General features: G+C 42.4%; 1 protein-coding gene across 1 annotated transcript in view; it reads right to left on the bottom strand.

Moving 5' to 3' along the window:
- The window catches only part of ZCCHC14 (zinc finger CCHC-type containing 14), a 50,426-nt gene that overhangs the window by 12,113 nt on the left and 20,502 nt on the right, over positions 1 to 17,811 (bottom strand). The window contains exons 4-6 of the mRNA XM_010403616.3: positions 3,795 to 3,868; positions 1,153 to 1,224; positions 844 to 953 (exon numbers count right to left, since the gene is read on the bottom strand). Of these exons, the coding sequence (XP_010401918.3) occupies positions 844 to 953; positions 1,153 to 1,224; positions 3,795 to 3,868 (256 nt within the window). The remainder of the gene's footprint in view (positions 1 to 843; positions 954 to 1,152; positions 1,225 to 3,794; positions 3,869 to 17,811) is intronic.

Below are 17,811 nucleotides of genomic sequence, written 5' to 3'. Positions count from 1 at the left end.
AGTGTAAAGCAGAAGCTCTAATGAAGTTAATTAATATTTTAAAGTGTCGTTTAATAGTATAATAATATCATATTAAGATCAGAATAATATTAACATTACAATAATCTCAGTTTGCATAGATACAGACAGTAGCAGCTGAAAAGAATTTAAGTCCCTCTAATTTTCCTACGAAAATCATATTTAGAAAGAGAAACCTGATGTGATCTACCACAGATTATGATATTTAAAATACTGGTTTATATTAAATAATGGCCAGATATTTGTGATAATTTAAGGAGGTACAAGCTAAGGCTTCAAAAATTTCTTAGCTGATAAAGGCTTCCAAAAATTATAAATATCTAATGATATCTAAATACATACCTAACATTTTTAATTAAACACCACAACAACCTAAAACAACTGAGAAAATAAAAACTCCATGGAAGGGGAAAGGGGAAAAAAAATCCCCACAACCCATTCCTCAATACAGATGGGTGACTGTTCAGGCTTCTATTTTTTTCCTGAGTTTTGAGCGATTGTTTTAAGCAATTCTGGTTATTTTTGAGTCCAAAACAAACTTTTGCAGAGCCAGTGATCCTCTATTTGTTCTTCACAAGGAATGAGGAAATATCAGTTCTTCAGGAAGCTTAATACAGAATATTATTACCATCTGTATTTCTGAAGAAAGAATTCCTGAAAAATTGTTATGCACTGGAATTAATGGAACATCAAGGAAAAAAGCTGAGGATCAGGCTCTAATTTCTTTAAAGTAATTTAGAATATGGAGATATTTCTAGTTCCTGTTTTTTTCTTGGTGAAAGAAGCCAAGTGTGAAGATAAAAGCCCCACAAAATCCCGGCATACCTCAGGTCTGATTCCAGGTCCATGTGGTTCCGTTCCAGGTAAAATGAATCTGGACCAGCTAAGCAAGGAATGAATTTCTCCAAGTTTTCTTCTGGATACAGCTGAGATAGCTAAAGAGGGAGGATATTACAAATAAAAAGTGAAAAGAAGCCTTGTTATTTCTACAAGATTCAAGCCACTGCCAGTTACAAATCAAACATTTAATGAAATTCAATCTGAATTATCTTGGCACATTTTGAAAAGTATCATTGAACAAAATTAGAGAGAGGGATTTTTTCATTTTCAAAGTGTTTTTCTTTTCATCTTTACCTTTGAAATAAATTCAGTCACTTCAGCAGAAGATTTGGTTACCAACGTCACCGAAGAATCAGACCACAGGACCTTGGGGAAGAGCAAGAAGGATTTGGTTTAGTAATTATTTTAATTTGGTTCCTAAAAATTCAATAATTGGCATCCACTGTCCCCCACAGATGTTGTGATGGGTGACATCAACAAGGAAACACTTTTTTTTGTGCACAAGGACAAAATTGCTGCCCAATTCTCGCTGTTTTTACATTTCACACTACTCTGGATGCTTGGAAAAGCCTCTCCACACTGCAGACATCCAGAGTAAAGCAACCAACCATGGAGCAATGGAATTTTTTTTTCTCATTATTGTTAAAGAAAACAGCTGCTTAGTAGGATCTGCTTTCCAACAGGAACGGCTCCCCCCACACAAGGCTGCCTGTTGCTAATTAATCAACTCCATATGCCACGTGAAATTGGGAATGGCAGCAAAAAACCAAGCAAAACCTTCCCAAGGAAACCTGCAGCTCCTGCTCCAGACTCCATCTTGTCCATGCCCTAAAAAAAGGGGAATATTCAGTATTTATTCCCACACAAACGAGTCACGACATCCTTGGATATTGAAGCACTTATTGCTTGGGAGGTGAAGTTTAACTGAGCCAAAAGTCAGGATTTTTTGGCATGAGGAACATCAGCGTGAGTCAGGCCAGGGATGAATCCCTATGGATTCAAAATATCCATTGGAGGCGTCTGGGAGGCATCTGGATCCATAGGGGAAGGAGCTGGGTGGATGTTTCGGGATCACAGAGCAGCCTCTCACATGACATTAGTTTCAATGACAACTCAAAACATACACAAAGTTTTTCCAGCCATCCAAAAGCTGCCAAAAAAAGAGTGGGGAGAGGAGAGGATTTCAAAATATATTACATAAGGGAGGAATTTCCTCTCGGCAAAGCTGTTACACAAAAAAAAGGGGGGGAAAAAAAAGACAAGACAGAAAGACTTGAGCAGTTTCACCAAGTTTGTGGGTTGCTTTTTTTTTTAATTTGTTGTAAATAATTTTTTTTTTTTTAAATTCATGTGGAATTTCAGAAAATACAGGAAACTCTCTCTTTTTTTTCTAGCTCTGTAATAACCCAACAATTGTCACGACTTCTGTTTTAACTTGGATTTTCAAGACTTATAAAACAATAATGTGAACTGTAAATGGGGGAACAATAGCACTGCGAACACTAAACTGCTTCATCCATTGACCCGCTATTCCCGAGCTCCTAAACAGAATAAAAACATTCCATAATTGGGTTTTTAACCCAGCAAACAGCAATTTATCAGCTCAGCTGAAGTCTCAGCTCTCCCTTCAGTTCAAGCTGTCAAGGGAAACACTGGGTACAGTAATTTCTGTTATTTATAGAAAAATTTGTAATAGGAAAAGAAGTTTCACGAGATCTTAATTGGAGTGGAGACAACTGCAGGCTTCATATGGAGTTTGAAAAGCCCTTGGAAAAAATCCTGTGTGTGATCGATGACATTTGGAACAATCGGGGATTCAGGAGATTCAGGACATTCTCCATGAATCCAAGCCTGCAGAGGTTAATGCTGCCAACATCCCAACAGATGCTGAGCTGATGCTCTGCCCTGGCTGGGAGTTTTAAGGAATAACTTGGTGAAAGTTGTGGATAATTGGGATTCTCCTGCCCGGTTCCTTTTGGGTTCTCCTTTTCACACCCCGCATTTGGCTCCGGGACCTCATTAAACAAACCAGAGACGTTTTCTGGGCTGTGCATCCTGGATTTTGGAATACTTCATTCCAACTGGAGGAAAAGCAGTTTGTCAGCTCCTCAGCAGCACCCAGATCCATCCCTGCCATTCACCCAGGGTTTCATGGGATGAACTCATCCCTCCACCGGAATTGGGAGCAGCAACCCAAGCTCCAGAGGCTGCGTCAATCCGGGGGGAAGCCACTTCTCCTGGTGGTGTGTGGTGAACCACACTCATTCCACAGGCACTGCTCTCACTTCCACTCAGAGTCAGGCTGGCTTCAGTTCACAGACAACACTTCCTGTGCTGCCTTTCCTGCTGGATTAGCATCCCCTTTGCTGGGAAGTCTTTTTATTCCCTTTGGAAACGCTTTTAGACCATTGTGAAAGTCCCCTTCCAGTCAAGTCCCCCAACTCTCGCTCCACAGAGTTTTCCTCAAGCCCTGAAGAATTTCCAAAGCTTTTCTGTACTCTCCAACCTTTTGGAACCACATCCCACAGGCTCCCTCCCTGCCTCTTTCCAGCAGCTGTGCCCTCAGAGCCCCACGTTGTTCTTTGTCCAGATTAAGTTTTAAATTCTCTCTGGCTTCTGCATTCCAGCAGAAGAATGGACATGGATATGGGTAACCATCCTGTAAGTGTGGCATCATATTTCCCCCTAAATAAACACTTTGCCAAGACTTCCTGCATTGAAATAACTTTTTTTTTTTTGCCAGTCCCCACCTACCAACCTCTGCATCATCCACAGCCATTTATGACTTTCAAATCATTAATTAAAAACTACCATCTATCCCAAAGGAGCCCTGCTAGACCAATTTTTGGGATCCAACGATAAAGTTTGAGAATTTCCTTAACTCCTCCTTAAGAATTATCCTCCCTTCTTTCATAGCAAAGGAAACCCAAACTTACCTCAAAGGAATACTCAACATTTCTTTCATTCTTCTTGTGTGCCAGTCCCTTTAATTCCACTTTTTCAACACTCACTACAGAAAAACAAAGAGAGAAGAAGAATGAGGAGGATATTCCTAAATACAGGCAGAAGTGATGACTTTTGGGAAGTGCCAGGCCTTGTTCTGAGAGCATCCCATGACCCGTGGAGGTGTTCCAGGTGCCCAGCTCTGCCTTCTTCCCTCGGATAGGAATGTTGGTACCACCACTCCGTGCTATTTTCACTTCCAGCCTTGGGAAAGCTTCATTCCAAGCAGTTTCAACCAAATAATCCACTCCAAGCAAAGCTCTTTATTTCCTCCTGGCCTTATCACCCCACTCATCGCTGTAATAACACACTACACACACATGGAATTATCTTAACAACATCAAGGAATAAACACCATCCCTCCCAGGGAAACTGGGACAAAGAAAAAGTCTCCATGTTTTCAGGGCCTGGTTTTACAAGTTCAGTGTGGTTTTATGGCTCTGTTGACATCCTGACTCCTCCCTTCCTGCAGTTTCACAGAAATTTCAGCCTCCGTTGGAACAAGGTGTAAGTAAAAACAGGATCTGAGTGTGGAAAGGATGGAATGCCAGGACAGGTCTCTATCCCTCAGCCTCTAAAGACACCATCTTACATGTCAGGTATTTGATGTGCTGAATTCTTGGAGACTCCCACTTCCCAAGACGCCCAGACCAGGAACTCACCATGAAAAACTTTCTAAAGATTATTTCATCGACTTTGTATTCTCTTATAAATGTCTCCTGCATTTTGACTGCACTCATGGGGATACACACAAGGATTTTTTCTTATAAAAAGCCAATTTACATTGGCTTAAAACTACAAAAGCAGAATTATCCCAACCCAAAGTCACTAAAATTTTACCTGTGAGTGACAGGTCCCTGAAGGGACATGTGCTGTGCATAGTGTGTTTTCACTGAGCAGTCCTACCAAGCAGAGCCCAGAATTCTGTTGCTTTATTTCCAGAGAATCACCATTTACAAGCTATTCACCTGTTTTCAGAACTATTTATACTCTCTATAATCAGTAAGACTCAAACCAGTGTTTATCACATGGAACTTCCTCCTAAGTGCCCACCAAAACACTGCAGGGCCGAAGTTACAGCAGCACCATTGCAACAGGTGCCACCTTCCTTGTCCCTGTCCCCAGGGAGGCTCCACCCAAAGCCACCCTCTTGCCCATCTGGAGCTTGAGTTCCCTCTGTTTCCCAACAGTCACGGCCTGAAGGTTTTGTTGGGGCCTTTTAAATGTTTTATTGTGTCCTCAGAGAATCACAGAATCCTGCAACAGTTTGGGTTGGAAAGACCTTAAAGCCCATCCAATTCCAACGTTGACACCTTCCACCATCCCAGGCTGCTCCAAGCCCTGTCCAACCCAGCCTTGGGCACTGCCAGAGATCCAGGGGCAGCCACAGCTGCTCTGGGCACCCTGTGCCAGGGCCTGCCCACCCTCACAGGAACGATTCCTTCCCCAATTTCCCATCTAAATCTCCCCACTTTCAGTTTAAAGCCATTCCCTGTGTCCTGTCCCTCCATCCCTTGTCCCCAGTCCCTCTCCAGCTCTCCTGGAGCCCCTCTAGACACTGACAGGGGCTCTGAGCTCTCCCTGGATCCTTCTCCTCTCCAGGTGAACAACCCCAGCTCTCCCAGCCTGGCTCCAGCCCTCAGAGCATCTCCATGGCCTGCTCTGGACTCATTCCAGCAGCTCCTTCTTACATTGGGAATCCGAGAGCTGGATGCAGCTCTGCAGGTGGGGTCTCAGGGGAGCACAGCAGGTTCTGTTCACTTAAAAATGCTGCCACCTGGATCTTGGCTGCTTAAAAATCTCTTCTTTGAGTCCTATATGCAGTGAAAATTTTGAGAGCCTCCAAATTCAGATCTACAGATGTTTGTGCCTGTCTTTACACGGAGAGAATGAACGTTCCTTTTCTGGTCCCCACAACTGTTCCTCCTCCACGTAATTCCCAATTACAGTTCCATCAATCCCTGAGCTTATGAATAATGGCAATTCATTACTTACTACTTTCTCCTGCACATTCTGCTTTTTGTAGAGGTTTGTTCCTTTCAAAAGATTTCAGTGGGTTCCTCTCACGCTTCTGAAATGATTTTGTGCCACATGCTGAGCACCACAGGGATAAATCTGCTCCCCAGACGTTGCTGAGCCATCCAGACAATATTTAGTGGCATGAAGGTTTGAACATGAAGATTTGAACATGCAGAAGGTTAATTAAAAAAAAACAAAAAAACAAACCACCTCAGTACATTTATTTAAGAGAATTCAGAACCCCCTGAATTGTGATCACAGTTAAAATGCACTGAACATTGACTGGAATTGTTAAGTACTACAGGATTATAATGAGAAAGAATGTATAAAATGGGTATTGAGAGGGGAGATGTGGTGAAGCAGCTGAAGGATGAGCAAATAACTTGCAGAAATCCTGGTGTCAACTGCTGCAACATCTGGTTTTGAAAAACACAGCCGGTGTTACGCAACATTTGTTGTTTATAGCAAACCCAGCATCACTTTCCTGCAACTGTTCTTATCATTTGCTATTCTAAAGGATTCAAATCCCATCTCTTCCAGTCATTCATTTTTCATCTCCAGCAATTCAAGCAGAATTGGATTACCCAGAGACATAAAATCAAGCTATTCCTGTTTTACTCTGTGTGTTAATAACAAACCTTAAATCACCCCTGGATTTTGTGGTGCTGACAGTGACACAACCTTTTCCTGCTCAACTTCTGGGCTGAACATGCCCAGTGAATAAAATCCACTGCAGTGAATTTATCCATGGAAAATGATTGCAATTAGAAAAATGGACCTTTAGGTAAAGATTTTTGCACTGATCTTGTAAGATTAGGTCTGATCTAGAGCATGAAATACAGTTCAGTGTCCTGCAGGACTTTAGGGACAACCAACTGGATGATTCCTGGTATTTATTATACACACAGTTCCAGGAATTTTCTCCCAGCTAGCTAACACCACAAAAAGTATCACCTGCCTAAAGAAATCCTGTTTAATTTCTCAAGTTGTATGTTTTTGTTCTGTGGCCTCTCACCTGTTCTTTGTGTTGTTTAACTTCTGGTTGGTTTCATTAAAATAACCTTCCTAAACCTACCCTGAAGCTTAACTTTATTCAATCAGTGATAAAGAACTCCAGAAGAAAAGGTGCCAGCCACCAAGCACAAGGGAGAAAAAAAAAAGGGATTTTTATTTACTGCTTTTACTCTCAAAAGCTTAAAGAGCTGACTCTACTCAATATCCCAATACGTGAGTCCAGGAGCAGAAAAACCTTTGTACAGAATTAAGGACACATGGTACTGATGTCTTTTCAGGATGCTGAATTCAGCAAAACTCCAACTTCCCAACCCAGGGGATACAAAAAGGTAAAGTTTCTAATTCAGGAGATTCCCAGAGTATACTTGCACTGGCAAAGGGGCACACAAGGCTTTTTGCTGTGGAGATTTATCCATAAATATCTGAGAAATTCCAGCAGGTAAGTGGAACAGCTGGACGAGATCCCCCAGGAAAGGGGGAGAGGAAAACAAAGGGGGTTGGAGAAGCTCAGGGCTCTAAGAGAAGCTCCAGCGAGGCTGTGGCACCCTTGGTGCTCCCAGAATCTTCTGGCATCATTCCTTAAAGGTTTTTTAAATTATTATTATTATTTGCTGCTTTCTTTAAACACAAGAGAAGCATTTTCCATGCAGTTTTTAAGTGCATTTCATTGTATCCAGCATGGAAGGCTGTGTGTGGAATACTCCAGCACTGAGGCACAGCCAGGAATCACAGCCAGGACAGGAGCTACGTCATCTGTCTCCTTTTCAAACACTGCCTCCCACCCCCTTCCACAACATCCAGGGAAAACAGGTCCAGGGAGCTTGAAGACATTTTATTCAGGTCTGTTCTCCTATTCCAGACAAGGATTTTCACACTTTTGGCCGATATTGGGAGCATTTCTCATCTGCTCAGTTCAGGGCTTCTGTGACAGGACACAATTCCCTCCCTCTGCTCATGACCACATGTTAAATCCTTTGGATTTCTTGCCTCCACCTCCAAAAAAGCAGAAGCTTGGAGCTCCTCCTCTTCCCAAAATGTCAGCAGCTACACAAAGCAAAAGGCCAATTCCAACCCTTCAGGATTTGCCATTCCTGGCTGGTCAAGGTCAGGGTAAAACCTGCACTGGACATAGGCAAGGGCAGAAGAGACATTTTGGGAAGCCACCTCAATATCCCATTGGATATTGATCTTTTTATATTTCCCTCTTTTCAACTTCTGGATCCATCCTAATAAAAGGGTTAGACAGATCAGTGCCTCAATCCCCACTAAGAATTCTGTGCTCCTCCTGAAAAAGTAAAGTAATTCAAGATAAATCAGGAGTGTTGATTGTGGCCCAGCCCTTTTCCATAAAATCCAGTATTTCACCACTCCATACCTAGGCTAGAAGTTTTCCTTTGATTAAATCCCTGGATGCAGGCTCAGTTTGTGTGGGATGTAGCATGGAAATGCCACTCTCCAGGTGGCAAAATCTGAGTCTCCTGAAACTGGGTTGAACATCTTGGTTCGTGGTACTTGACCAAAAACAGCAGAAAGGCTGCAAGTTATTTTTAAGCTGGGAAAAAAATCCTAAGTAAAATCCTTTCTATAGGAGGCCATAATCATAAATGATGCCTCTGGATTAAAAGATTTATTAAATTCTCATTCATGAAGTTGTACCTTCATGGAAAGAGGCATCAAACACCACGACAGCAACTGAGTTTGTGCTGAAAAAGTGGAACAAAAGGGAACTCATAAAACCCTTTCCACATCCCTGTTTACACAGAAGTGGGAAGAAATGCAGCACCACCACTTTCACATGGCATCTCCCCTCAGTGTGCTGAAGAAATGCTTCCAAAGCAGCATTACCCAACTCCTGCTGCCCATTAGAGGCCAAGATCTAGGAAAAAATCCCACAGAGGGTCTCCACAAACCCACCAGGATTTATATTCCCATAGATACAGGCAGGAGGGAAGGGAAACAGAAAGAAGAGTTTATTTGCTACAGGCAAAGCACATTCACGGCAACAAAACACCAGAAATTAAAGGGGTTTGTGGGGCTTTTGTTTGGGCTTTTTTACTGCTTATAAGTATCAGCTTAAGAGAGGTTTTTTTGGCTGTTTTGCAGAAAACTTCCTGCTTTCACTTTTCTACTCTTTCTAAAGCTTTTTATCCAGGCTATGATGGGGAATGCAAAAAATCAGGATACCCTCTTGTTCCCAGCACACACATTGATCCTCTTCTGCACAAACACACAAGGGCTGTGTTTTCTCATCACTAAATTTGATTTCCGTCTCCTACTTCTCAAAATTTAAATTATCCTATAACTGGAATATTGAAGGCCTGAGGAAATCCTGCAGAATCAAATATTAGGTTTTGAGTCTGTAGGATGAGGACTGAGATCTAAATACAATCAACACCTTTCAGGATGCCAAGAAGTTGCTGTTGGTGCTATCCCAGGACCACTTTGGTTGGAAAAGAGCTCCAAGGTCATCGAGTGCAACCTGTGACCGATCCCCAGAGCACTGAGTGCCACATCCAGTCATTCCCTGGACACCTGCAGGGATGGGAACTATGACCCAGGAGCTCAAATCAGGTCAGTCTCATGTTTATTTACTAAAACTCCTTTCAACAAATCATAGAATGACAATATTATCTTCTAATAGCTCTGTCACTAAAGCCAAGAAAGAGCTGGCACTGCTCATCTGTGCCTGGGATGATTTCAGAGGAAGATTTCCCTGGAAGAGCATCCCAAAACCTGACTTCAAACTTCCAACCTTGCCTCCAGCAGGCTCTGACTCCCTCAAATCTGGAGATGACACTGAAACCATTCAGCTTGAACTCTGCTCTATTCCACAGCCAGCAAGAACACACCTTGGCTTGTTCCATGACACATTAACTCCTGCACAAACCATTCCTCCCCGGACATATCTAATCTGCATCACCTGATGGGCCAGAGTCCAACTGCAGGAGGAACAGGAGGTGCTCCTTGCTGTAGGAGGGCTGTAGGTACAGAAACTGCTGCTGAGGAGGCAAAGAACATCAAATACATTCTTCCATGTAACTGCAGCAAACAATTAAAAGGCATAATTAACTTCATTGACGAGCCATGAGCTTGTCTATAGAGATACCAGAGGAGAAAATGCTCCCACTCAACAGCATCCAGAAGTGTTTCAAATATTCCCTTAAAAGGGAGGGAAAACAGGCAAAGAAACAAAGGTTTCTTTTTGAAAATAATCTGATTTTGCTACTTCTAGAAAAGGCAAATGTAGGAGTAGATGCAACAACTCTCTCTGCAGTTTGTTGCATTGACTTGTCACGTGAAAATGACCTTTTGTTATTATATTAGTGAGAAGTGACATCTCTGACCTCTCAAGGAGGATAATTTATAAAGATATTAACCTGTTTGCACATCCAGCAGTGGTTATGGATGGACAAAACACCGTGTGAAGAGGCCTCAGACACTGAAGTGACGCCAAATACTCTCTGCAAATATAAAGCTTCTGCTTGCTAAGGAATACTTAAATTGAATGTTGAGATTGAAAAAATCAAAGTTTAAATTTAAAATTATTGAAGTGCTACAGAAAAAGGAAGATCCAATTCGAGTTGGGCTCATTTGGACCCTGCTCAGCGTCATAACAGGATCCATGTCCAGTTTTCTGCTGGTATCCCTTAAAACTAAAAGTGGATGAGCAGACGACAGCTTTTCCATGGAAAAGGAAGGTGCAGCTGGGAAAAAACTAGTAAGCAAACAGAGCAGTTTTACTAGTTAGCAAGAAAGTCTTCTGGCTGGCTGCTCCCCCACAGGAAAACCCTGGAAATTAAAGTTTCACGGACAGAATGAAAAATTTCTGTCAGCAGAGGAAAAGCTCTCAGAACTGGAATTTTCCTGTGCGAAAAATAAGGGTTCTTCCAACATACAGAATATTTAAGATCCAAACCAACACATACCTCCACCATGAGTTCAGGTGACAAATCAATCCTGCTTTAATTGAAGAGCAAGACTGGAACCTATGAAGTGCAGTATTCCACAGGAAATAATTATACAGCTTTTTTTAAAAACTAAGGCCATGAGCTGAGTTTTGGCAGCCCAGAAGAAGCAATAACACGCTGGGGTTGTAGCACTCACCCCAAACAAATGAGGAATTTTCATGCCCCTGCTATTTCCTCACTTTGGCTGATTTTAGCTGCCAACTAAGTGACCTTCTTATGTTTCTCCAAAACACACAGATATTTAAAAAAAAAAAAGCCTGTATATCTCAGCTTTTAACTGAATTCATGCATTTTCCTGAATGATCCTGTCAGCACTTCAGCCAGCCACAAAAGTCAATCAGTCTAAAGATGGGTTGTGCAATTTCCCTGGATTCAAAAGCTTCACTAAACCCCAAAGTGCCTGTGCTGGAGGCTGGAGAAAACTCCCATCTGGACAGGAAAATGTAAAACCCTGAAGAGCCACTCAGCTGCTTTGAAAAAAATCGAGACATGGCTTCAAACACTGTTTTGAAGGGTTTTCTTCCCAAATCCTTGAGGCCAGGAGCACTTTGCCTCCCTGCTCCCTCCTGCCATGGCCACTGAGCACACAACTGCCTGACAAGTTACCCGTTTTTTTTCTTCTTTTCTGAGGCCAGAAAAAGTTTTTGCAGAATAAATTACCCAGAAAGGGCTGCTGGATTGGCCGTATTTGTGAAACAGCTCCTAAATCCGAGCACCAACACATGGCACTGAGCAGGTGCTGGGCCTGGGAACATCCAGCAGGATCTGCTGCTGAGATATGGAATAGTGCTCTGGGTGGAAAAAGTTATGGTATAGAGCCAGGAAAGGCTGCAAGAGTCTGAGATGAGGGACAGACAGCCCAGCAACATATTCCTTAACTCAAACAGCTCTAGCTAAGCATAGCTGCAGCTCTTCAGGATATCAGGCAGAACACAGGGGAAAAGGAATCCTGGAGGATGGGGTTTAACACCATGGCATTTCCAAGCATGATTTTAGGTAAATATGTGCAACACTGAAGGTTGAAAGGTATCCTACAACGAATTCAGACATATGAGTCACAGTGAGAATCTAACACGTGCTCAGATTTTGTGCCCTGGGGGCTGCATTTTTAAAAGATTCCAGGAATTTAATTTGCACACTGTATTTACTGCCTAATTCCACCTGGAACTGCAGCTAATGAACTATTTGCATACAAGTGAGAAGGGCACGTGTAAGTTTTCAATGCAGCTCTGGTCTTTGTTTGCTCAGGGATGCAGCCCAGTGACTCATTTTCCTTCTCCCAGTCAGCTCAGAAACATGGAGGAGAATTCCTGCAACAGTGACCAAAACCCCAAACTCTGGGGTGAAGGGCAGCTTCAGTAACCATTAACATCCAGCCTTGTGCAGGCAATTTAAATAAGCAGGCTGCCTGTGTTGAATTTATCTAACAAAAACATCTCTGAAATAAAGAGAAATGTTCAACTTCAGATATAAATAATTTTACTTTCTGGGTAAGCAAGACGCAATTGTATATTTAGTCTGGTCTTATCTGATGGAGTGCTTATTTTATTTACTATTCTTAGAGCACTTTTAAACAAAATGTTGGCTTTGTTTCTCATTCTTAAGAGAAGCTTTGCTCATCACAGAGAAATCTCCTGCTTTTCCCCAGAAAGGATTTTCTCTGGCACATAAAATTCCCTGAGCCCCCTCAAACCCAAGGTGAGCCTCATGATTAATTCTGATCTGAATGTTGTATTCACCTACAAAATTACACATGCAAAGTCAGTTTTCCGTGGAAAACTTTACTTTTTTTGCTAAAGTGCAGCAAAGCCCAGAAACCTCAGACTTCCCTAAATCCCAAAGATCACCAAAGGAACAAACCCAGTTCAGCCAAAGCCTTTGAAGTTTGAGGTCTGCACAGAGCAGCTGCTTACCCTGAGCTCAGAGAGAGGATTCAAACCTCAGAAAGGAAACCAGAACAGGGAAAAAGTGACACATTCAGGTGGTCACCACAGCTGGGGATCTGAGCTGGTGTTTGAAGTTCCGAGCAGTGTCCTAAATACCAATGGACAAATTGAGTCTCACAGCAACACACAGTGAAATAATGCACCAAAGCACCTTTGGGTGCAGCTTGAACGAACTACAGACCACCTTTGCTGGAGGTGAGGAAAATGGCAACTGAGCTAAGGCTGTTACTACCCATTAGTTTTCCTTCATCACCCACGATTTTATTCACTTAATGAATGAATAAAGCTGATTTAAGACCACTTAGCTAATCATAATCCACTGCTGCTCTATTAAAACACCCCAGCCCTCACTGCATAAACCCAATCCCAAGTGCATCCGATGAGGATTTGCCCAGCACAATTTCAACTTTTAGAGACCCCAAGGCAGGAGCTGAGTGCTACATATATAAATATACATTTCTCCCAACACAGAGGGGTTTGTTTCCCAGCCCGAGGGTGCAGTTTGTAACCATATATCGGCATGGCTGGAGCCCAGAGGGAGGGGACGAGGCCGCAGCTGCTCAGCCAACGTGCCCTGGCTTGAAGGGCATCTGGTGCTAAAACACCACAGCTCCAGGATCAGATGGCTCCAAGGATTCCTATCCCTACCCAAAGGAGTTAAGAGATTCCAGCTCCAGAGAAAATGCAGCATTTCAGTCCCCAAGGCAGATGAACCGAGCAGCTTGCCTGGTTTGGAAGGGCTGCTGCAGGCCAGCAGGGTTTAATGCTCCTGTAAATAAGCACGTGCTGTTTGCTGCATTTTTGAGACTGGGCTCAGCACTGGAAACTCATGACTAAGGCTGCAATAACAAGCAGCAGCAAGGACAAAGTCATGTTATAGCAGTTTCAATTTTTATTTTCTATTCTATTTGTTAACAACAAAAAAAATTCTCTTAGCATGCTATGTAAAAACACCAGACTAAGGGACTCATGTGGAATAGAAAAATCCTTGAGTACAGACAGTCTTGCCAAGAGCCACAAATGCATTCAAGTGCTCAGTTCAGTGAGAAACAAATATCCCTGCACAGCCACTTCTGTGAGGTTCCCCTTTTGTGGCAATTTTTGTGTCTCTGTTCTCAGGCTTCAATATTCTTGTTCCCTTTTCTACTTTTGTACAACTCATTGTTCCTTCTTTTTGGATGCCAGACAAGATTTGACCAGTGATTCAAAGAGAAGAAAAGTTCAAATTCAGCAGTTAAACTGATTTGGAGACACTACACAACTACTGGACAGCTATAACACATCTATGAGGCAAATACAGAAGGGAAAAGACCAAAGTAGATTTTATTTGCCAGGGCAATGAGAATGCCCAAAAACTGAGCTAAAAAGAATGGAAAAAACACCAGACCCCATCCACTAAAAAACTCAAAGCCCTGAAGCTCTGAAACTCCACACTTGCCAGTAGATCCTTTAGCAGGGCCTACAGAATGAAACAAAACCCCACTTCTAGCAAAAATTACTGTTTAAAGCTCTAGGTCCCCACTTTCTTTTGCAATAGCCGGATATTCAGCAAATCCCTGAACTATTTAATAACAGGAACAGGAGGGAATACAAACTTGGAGCTCTCCAAGCCACTGAGACCTATTTCATACCTGCTGTTTTTGCAGACAAATGCACTTATTACGCTTTTCCTCGGACCTGTTCACAAGGGTGTGATTGCAAACAACTCTGCTGGAATGATACACCTGGAATAATTCACCCCCAGGAGTGGAAAACACAACAGGGAGAAACTCCAAAGGCCCTGTTGTGTTTTCTGCCATTTCCTTTCAGCTGGGGATATTAATGATGTAATTTTAGCAGGGCTGCCCCTCTGAGCGATGGTTAAAAATAGCACCCGCACCCTCCACTGATGAAATGCATCCACTCCAGGCAGGGAAGTCGTGCAGCACAGCAAGTCCTCTCCTTCTTTTTTCCAGGGAGAGATAAAAGAACAAGTCAGAAAGCAAATGAAACATTAACCTTTTAGCTTAGCATTTCTGTGCACCCAAGAAAGAAAATTTACTTTAATCAAAAGTATTGTCTTGCATAATTACAGCCTGTGACTCTCCAGCTTAAAAGAACAAGAGAAAATGAAATTAGAAATGAAAATTCAAAGCACTAAACAATGCCAAAGTTGACTATTTGTCTCCTCTACTTGTGTGGCACAAAGGAACAGATCTACCATATGGATCAGATCCACAATTCCATGAAATGCTGTAGGGAAGTACAAGGGACCATGTTCACATGGGTTTGGGGCAGTATCACCCCTCAAACTTCTCGCAATTCCCACTACCTGCAATCCCCGAAGGAGATTTCACTCTCAATTTACTCCCTAGAATCAGTCCAAGAACAGCTCCAGATGCTTTCCTTCCCCAACAGCTGTCCAGTCTCTTCATCCAGGTCTCAGGATCAGGCTCTGCTCTGGCATTTTCCAACACATGCCATTTATCAAAACTACATTAAGCTGCCATTAAACACAAGAACACAACTTCCTTTAAACAACCCCAAAATAACTGAATTAATGGACAGAATTCCACTGCTTTGACTCTTCTCAGCTTTGTTCTTTCATATTATGGAATGGTTTGGGTGGGAAGGGACCTTGATCATCCCATCCCACCCCTGCCATGGGCAGAGACACCCTCCACTAAGCCAGGCTGCTCCAAGCCCCGTCCAGCCTGGCCTTGGACACTGCCAGGGATCCAGGGGCAGCCACAGCTTCTCTGGACACCCTGTGCCAGGGCCTCCCCACCCTCAGAGCCAAGAATTCCTTCCTAATACCCAATCCAAACCTATTTTCCTTCAGTTTGAAGCCATTCCCCCTTGGTCTGTCACTCTAGTTCCTGATGGAGCCCCTCTCCAGCTTCACTGCAGGTTGAACAGCCCCAATTTCATTTATTTATTATTTCTAATTCCCAATATCACCCGTTGTTCCAGTCCTACAATATCTGCTATCTTTTCCCTGCTGCAGTCTGATTCTTTCCAAAATTACAGCCTCCCATATCCGCAGAGAAAAGCCCCCCTGTGAAAATTCCAATGCTGACATCAAAGGCAAGCAAGAAACCTCAGATTTATTTTAAATACCCAGAAATTTTCAGGTCTGGACCCAAAAGTTTCTGAGAGATGACACCATTTTTAACTTGTATATTCAGATACCTGTAAAAACTCCAGGTACCTATTGAAAAAATTATTGTACTTTAAGCCTATTACCCTCAGCTTTTGGAGGCAAGAATTCATCTAAATGGAAAGGTAGATGGAAATGAAAAATATGCTTTGGAAAATGCGGGGATTTAGGAATAAACTGTTAAGGGAAGGCAAGGAACATTTACCAGCCAACAACTAACCAGCTGTAAAAGCTTCCTAAGCATGACACGCACCAGAAAATTGCCATTTAGTCATTAGTACAGTGGTGACAGTATGTAAAATGGGCAGGGAACCTCCTGATTTCTAGAAATACATGTGAATCACTCCTATTTTCTTCTCTAAAGTGGCAATTTTTATCCAATTTCGTTTAAGGGATAGATAGGATAAGCAAGCCATTTCTTTGAAATTCTTTCCTAAATTCTTGCATGCCTCTGTTTAAGATGGCAGCAAAACGGGCTATTTCAGAACAGGCATTCCCAGATGTTCCAGGGTGCTGCATTCTGAAGGCACAAGGAACAGCTGAGCATTTCTGAACATTTCTCCCATCCCTCACTCAATCTGCAGGCAGCAGACATGGGAATGTCCAGCCCCACGGAGCCATTTCCCATCAGGTTGCAGCAGGAATGAGCCAGGAGGCAAAAATCAGCAGTTAACATTCACCTTCTTGGGTGTTTTTTTGGGGTTTTAGAGTCTTGAATTACATATTTGTTATCCTTCAGTAATTTCTTAAAATTCAAATTTCATCTCCTGCCTTTAATTAAGGATTTTTTCAGTAAAAATGCAGGTTTAAGCATTAGTTCCACCACAGGAAAAGCTCTCCCAACACCTTTTTTATTGCCTCAGAAGATGGGCTGCATGAAGCCACTGCCATTAAGATCTGAGAAAAACTGGTTTTCTCCATTTAATGCAATTTTAATTAAAAGCTGAAGTTGCTTTGTTGTTTCCATTACAAGGAGAAGGTCATGCTGCTGTTTCCAGAGCTGCTGAGGTAATGACCATTAATTTTACCTTCATTAACAACTCATGTGCCACTGAAGGCACTTCCAGGACTCCATAGGCATGGACTGGGAAATGGGAGAATCCTTCTAGGAATGCACATCCTACGTATGGCCTCCAGTGCTTCTTGAAAGCCATGGAAAAAGGCAAATAATATGAAATGAGTTTATAATCTCACAGGAGATATTGATGACTACACTGTCCTTATCCAAGATCAGGAATGTGCCTGAGGTAAATTCTTGGCACAGATGGATTTACCAGCATCCTATTCTTAGAATTGAAATTTTTCAGAGTAGCTTGATTAAATCAATTATAAACAAAAGTATTATCCAGCTCCCACTGAAGCCAAACTGAAAGAACTTCGGAGTACTCCAAATTAAGTGTTCTTTGTCAAATCCTATTGTAGCAGAAAACTGCTCATTTCCTAATGTTTAATAAGGAAATTGTATTGTCCAGCACACAAATCTTTATTTAACACAAGGATAAATAAAAGCAAGATGAGTGATGGGGCTCTGAGTGGCCTGGGCTAGTGGAAGGGGGCAGGAGTAGAATGAGATGAGCTTTAAGGTCTCCTCCAACACAAATTCTGGGATTCTATGGATTACCAAGGAGCAAAGCCTTATTTCCATGGATCCATGCTGTACCTCAGCTGTTCTTACCTCTCCTGGAGGAAGCATGAATGAGTCTCTTCTATCCAGACACAACTGTAAATAAAATCTCTAAATAGCTCTATCAAATTTGAATGAATTTAATCAACAGGCTCAGCAGTTAATTAGGTAGGGACCAACAGCTGCCCAAGCAGAGTGATTCCACCTCTTTACTGAGGAAAAACAAGCAGGAAGTCCAAA

Source organism: Corvus cornix, chromosome 11 (assembly GCF_000738735.6).
Source record: "Corvus cornix cornix isolate S_Up_H32 chromosome 11, ASM73873v5, whole genome shotgun sequence".
NCBI classification, from domain to species: domain Eukaryota; kingdom Metazoa; phylum Chordata; class Aves; order Passeriformes; family Corvidae; genus Corvus; species Corvus cornix.
The sequence above is the reverse complement of the archived record's forward strand: the minus strand, read 5'-3'. Positions and strand labels throughout refer to the sequence as shown.